We start from the raw sequence: 5,654 nt of genomic DNA, 5'->3' as shown, positions 1-5,654 counted from the left end.
TTTTTCTTTTCTCTCGCATCTGAAATCTGACCAGCACCAGACTCGGCTGCCTCACCAAAGCGATATCTCAGAGCTTCGGCTGGAAATTCATCTGACAAGTTCGCGAGAGAAAAAAAAATAGCAAAACAAAAAAAAGTTATTTGACTCGCATCACGGTACTTACATGTAAAAAATGCACCAATTAAAAAGGGGGGAAAGGCGCATTTGTATACTGGAGGATCAATGTTCCCCCAATTTGATCACAGTCATTAAAACGGATTTCGATTAAGTTTATTGCCTGGCAGTGCAAACACACTACCTACATATTTGTGAGAAAAGGAGTGGCGCAGCAATGGCCGTTCTGGAGAAAAACAAATCAAAGTAGGCGTAATTAATGAAAAATGGCGACCCTTTTTGAGCAGCTACCTGGGATGGATGAGGCGAAGCTGTCCAATCAAAAGCGATTAGAAAGTGGCCGGTGTCCTGTTTAAAAGGGGTGTTGGGAGAGGCGCTGCCAGTCCAGGCAGCCATCGCACTCGCATCATATGACAAGAATCGGGACAAGCTTACGGTCCCCATTCATCGTCAGGATGCTCTTATCTCTCCTCCTCATTTATCTGCCTTTCTGATTACCACTATCACCAGCAACACTGCATCTACTGAGTCAGGAAGAGAGAGAGAGAGAGAAAGCCACAGAGAGAGAGAGAGAGGCTTCAAACAACACCACGCTTCCTTCCTCCGTGGGAATTCGTGCTGCAAACAAAACTTCTACGTGATCGCAATATTAAAAAAAACAAAACTGCTTCAGAAGACCAGAAGCAAAAGTTGGCGCGATAATTCGCCTCGATTTATTTATCGGCGGTATTTTTTTTCTCCAAAAAGCAAGAACCCAATAAAGGCTGCTCGCCCGCCTCGACCCCGCTCGCTGGATGTGCGGACGGCGCGGCGCCGGCTGACCGTGCGGGGGCTGCCTCACCACCACAACAGGGGGAAGACCGTCTGAGAAGTTGCTGTTTGCTCAGGGGTTGCGGGGCTCGCTGGCTTCTCCCTGATCGAGGAGGATGCTGCTGGACGGAGGACCGCAGTTCCCGACCCTGGGGGTGGGCAGCTTCGCCAGGCACCACTCCACCGCCGACATGTCGGACAGAGACCTGGGTTTGGCGCAGAACACCTTCGTCGACTCGGCCCACATGGGCGCTTTCAAGCTGAACCCGGGGGTTCATCACGACCTCTCGGCTGCAGGACAGGGCTCAGCCTTCAGCTCGCAGACTGCGGGGGGCCCGGGGTACGCGGCCGCATTGGCTCCTCACTCCGCCCATGTAAGCTCTTACTCGGGCGCAGCTTTCAACTCCACCCGGGACTTTATCTTCCGCAGCCGCGGCTTCAGTGACTCGGGCCCCGGGGGCAGCCAGCACGGCATCTTCGGTCCCTCCCCGGGGAGCCTCCATCACCCACATTCGGACTCATCGGGGCACATCTTGTTCCCGGGGATTCACGACCAAGGGGGGTCCCACCAGTCCCCAAACGCTCATGTCCTCAATGGGCAGATGCGCTTGGGCCTCCCGAGCGAAGTGTTCGGTCGATCGGACCAGTGTCCAAGGACTGACCCTTACGCGGCAGCCCAGCTCCACCACCACCACAACTACGGCCACATGAATATGAACATGGGGATGAACATGGCAGCGCATCACGGCCCCGGAGCCTTCTTCAGATACATGAGGCAGCCCATCAAGCAGGAGCTCATCTGCAAATGGATAGATCCCGAGCAGATGAGTAATCCCAAAAAGTCCTGTAACAAAACTTTCAGCACCATGCACGAGCTGGTCACCCACGTCTCGGTGGAGCACGTTGGCGGACCCGAGCAAACGAACCACATCTGCTTTTGGGAGGAATGTCTGAGAGAGGGGAAGCCTTTCAAAGCCAAATACAAACTGGTGAATCATATCAGGGTCCACACGGGAGAAAAGCCCTTTCCCTGCCCCTTCCCGGGCTGCGGCAAAGTTTTCGCGAGATCGGAGAACTTAAAGATCCACAAACGCACCCACACAGGTAACTGAGCTTCTCTCCCCTCCCCTCCCCTCCCCTCCTGCTCTGCTCTGCTCTGCTCTGGCCAGTGTGCCCTCCCTCCCAGTAAGGCTGAGATGTTGGTGAGCTCCATTAGCCGAGAGAGCCAGACATAGCCCAGTGACCTGATGGTGAAGAGACGGTGCTTCGAAATCTCATTTTCCCAATCGCCATACAGAAAGCGATCGAAATTTTTCCTTTGCCTCGCGTGAAAATAAAAGCAAAATTAGACCCGCTTCACTCCCGATGAATTCGCTTTGTAAAACACTTCGAAAACCCGTCTCCGAAGTAGTCTTCTGTTTGGCGTTGGGAACGGTAAGGCTTAATGCCAGGAGCAATGCAATCCTTCGAGCCTTTTTTGAATAAAGCTCGTAGCTCGGAAGTTACCATCATCTTCTACGTTTTAAAACTTAATTTGTTCAGATTGATATTTGAGCTCTGTTAGACTGAACCCTATAAATGTTCTACAAATAATAGCATTTTGCCCCTTTTTGCATTTAAAACAACCCGCATTTATGTCGGAATTCCTGTTGTAAACTTAATTCTTCAGTCATATGGCAAAGGTTGAGTCAACGGATTTATTCTTATTTGACATTTTTATCGCTTTAATACATTTTAAAATAATTGTAAATTCCATTGTGATGTTCGGGCGAGTGCCGTAGGCCACAGTATATACACACACTGTTAGAAAGTAGAAAAAGGATCAGTTATAACATCGGTGTCGTATGGTTTCTGTTGCATTGCATAATAATTCTCTCGACAGTGTCTAGAATTATGTCATCAACAGTCTACTGTATTTGGACCATAAACTTTGAATATGGGTCAAGATGTAATATAAGGACATACGGCTGTGTGTAAAACGTGGGAGCTGAGAAACTAGTGCAGCGCGCATCGTGCGCATTCATGATTAATTTACGATGTACTATGTTTTCTAAATCACCACCCTTCCTTTCAAAACACTAGTTAATTTATAAATAAAATCGCAATTATTTGCTCTCTAGAAAATCGTTGTAGGACGAAAACCTATTGTTCTCTCGGGTGTAAAATTAATCGTAGGTGCCAGACGAGTCCTTAACAAGCTTTCTGAACTGAGAGATGCGTTTGCTTGCAATGATTACCCTTCAGATTTCGAGAATGTTTATCTACCCCTTTCGGATACATTTTAGGTGTTAATGGAATTATTGTTTTTTCTCTGTTCCGCGGAGGCTTGTGCAGCTCACACGTTTGGGTTCGGCGGGTAGTCATTTGCAGGCAAAATAAACACAAAAGTTTAAATCAAACGCAATGGGTTTATATTCAGCAGTCGAGATTCAATAGAGCACCTTAAAACACAGTCCCATGAATAACTGTATAGAAACATATATAAATATCAAGGGAGTATAAAATGATTGACGTGTTCATATCTAGATAGTGGCGCTAAATTGGGTCTGTGTTGATTAGCACCTCGTCTGACCTTTTCCGTGAATATTTTATTTCTAAAATTCGTTTAGATCAATTAGCTTAACAAGTAATACATGTGCTAATTCTAAACGATTAAAAGGCTATTAAATTCGGCGAAAAAGATCTAGTATTGTGCAAATGCGTTGAACGATTTCCTTATGCAATGTTGGCAGCTGTGGTTCTTTAATTGTAACTATTTACATTTGAAAAAAGGGGCTGAACAAATACTCATAAACGAAATAGTTCACATACTTCATTAATCACTTCGATTTAAATACGAATCAATTTCGTCAAGTGCATTTCCGTCGATCGACAAAGACTTCGGTTTCTGTTTTGTTTGAAACATCTGCATTGTTTTCTTTTTTGGTTAAGACTAGAATCAGTTCATGGTTAACCTTAAGCCGTAATTGTCACGAATGGTTGAATAATTGCTGTAGACATAGATTCGGCTTTCGAACGGTTTAAACTAAATCCAGGTGATTTGAAAGCTGAGAACCGTATGTACTATGGTGACCACAGAGCAAAATGGAAACAGTGGGAGGCTGATATATTTGTGGTTTTGTTGACTGATCGTTTTCTATGTTATTTTCTGTAGGTGAGAAGCCATTTAAGTGTGAATTTGAAGGCTGTGACAGACGCTTCGCCAACAGTAGCGACAGGAAGAAGCACATGCATGTCCATACTTCAGACAAGCCCTATCTATGCAAAATGTGCGACAAGTCCTACACACACCCAAGCTCTCTACGGAAACACATGAAAGTCGGTATCTATTGATATCTATGTGATAAAAGATCACTTGTATTAATATCCAGAAAAGAAAGGACTGATGTGCTGATGGCTTTTCTATGCTCTTGTCTTCCACAGGTCCACGAGTCCTCCCAAGCCTCGGATTCCTCGCCAGCTGCCAGTTCTGGTTACGAATCATCTACTCCCCCGGTCCTGGTTTCTCCATCCACCGAACCCCAAAACAACAACTTATCTCCAGCCTCCTCTGCTGTGCACAGTAACGGTGGCATTTCCTCTAATTTTAATGAATGGTACGTTTAGATATTGCAGGTCCAAATGAGAAAGAGAGTGAGAGAGAGAGCTCAGCGTTTGTGCTGAATTAATTAAAAAGAAAAAAATAATTTAAACAGAACTTTCCCTAAAATGTGTATAAAAGGAAAACGGAGAACGCTATAATCATCATATAAGCAATAGTACCAGAGATTTCGCTGAAGTGAAGATCAAATGTTATTTATGTCCTACTGAACAAACCTTTTGGGTATTTTACAACTTTGTACATAAGGAATTGCTGCCTATCAGCTGAATGATACCTGGGATTCTTGATGTAGATTGTCCATTAAATGGTAGCTATGGATTTCTTTCTCGAGGTGACACACATTTCCTATTAGCGCACAAAATGGAAACAAAAAGGACAAAATAATGATTTCCTTCTCGTTGTATTTTAATGCTGAAAATCTATGTCACCTTTTCAGGGCGACCGATTGTAAAACTTCATGAAATCATATAAAATGGAAACTGTGCCAAAGTCAAGTTACAGTTCACAAACACAGAAACGCAGATAATTGCTTGTGAATGTATTTTTTTCCTGTTAGCTGGGGTTTATCTCGTGATGTTTTGTGCTTTGCAAGTTTGAATTGTGAAATACTATTGGAAGATTGTGAAAAAAGGTTGTGCCGTTAACTTTTGTAACAACGATATTCATTCTGTAAATAACCGCGTTACCATATTTATCCATTTGTAATTAAATTATGGTATTAACTTGCTACAGATGAAACGATATTTATAAAGAATGTTTCTTAACTATAAATATGTACAATTGTGAGTTAAACATGAAATCATTCAGATTTGTTTTTTTTATTTCTAGATAAAGAATGTTTTTCTCATTTCTTGTGCGATGTCCTGAGATCATTAACAGCATACATATATATAATAAAATGTGTTGCAAGTGTAAATGCTGCTGTTATTGTTGCTGTGTTATTATTATTTAAGTTCACCACTGATTTTAGTCTGCATCTTATTTGTTCACATGCCTCGGAGCCATTTTATCTAGAGTTACTAAACGGCATTTCGTTCCACGAACACAATGATATAAAACCACTCACCAACAGTGGAATACCCTTCACTGAGAGGCTTTGCAATGCAAAGTAATTAAACCACTTTAGAGT

General features: G+C 43.6%; 1 protein-coding gene across 1 annotated transcript; it reads left to right on the top strand.

The window, feature by feature from the left end:
- Window positions 1–681: 681 nt before the first annotated feature.
- zic2a (zic family member 2 (odd-paired homolog, Drosophila), a) lies at window positions 682–5,441 on the top strand. Its single transcript, XM_007906306.2, has 3 exons — window positions 682–2,028; window positions 4,079–4,242; window positions 4,348–5,441. Exons 1-3 carry the CDS (start codon window positions 1,041–1,043, stop codon window positions 4,528–4,530), a joined length of 1,335 nt encoding a protein of 444 aa, XP_007904497.1. The 5' UTR covers window positions 682–1,040; the 3' UTR covers window positions 4,531–5,441.
- The last annotated feature ends 213 nt before the right edge of the window (window positions 5,442–5,654 follow it).

The sequence above is a fragment of the Callorhinchus milii genome, unplaced genomic scaffold (genome assembly GCF_018977255.1).
Source record: "Callorhinchus milii isolate IMCB2004 unplaced genomic scaffold, IMCB_Cmil_1.0 Scaffold4, whole genome shotgun sequence".
NCBI lineage: Eukaryota > Metazoa > Chordata > Chondrichthyes > Chimaeriformes > Callorhinchidae > Callorhinchus > Callorhinchus milii.
Note: the sequence above shows the minus strand (reverse complement) of the source record. Positions and strands in the feature narration are given on the sequence as shown.

Excerpts from the sequence above, each read along its gene's own strand:
- zic2a (XM_007906306.2), top strand. The coding sequence starts at position 1,041 with ATGCTGCTGGACGGAGGACCGCAGTTCCCGACCCTGGGGGTGGGCAGC. Across the intron at positions 2,029-4,078 it reads CCACAAACGCACCCACACAG|GTGAGAAGCCATTTAAGTGT; the intron begins GTAACTGAGCTT and ends TATTTTCTGTAG. Across the intron at positions 4,243-4,347 it reads CTCTACGGAAACACATGAAA|GTCCACGAGTCCTCCCAAGC; the intron begins GTCGGTATCTAT and ends TGTCTTCCACAG.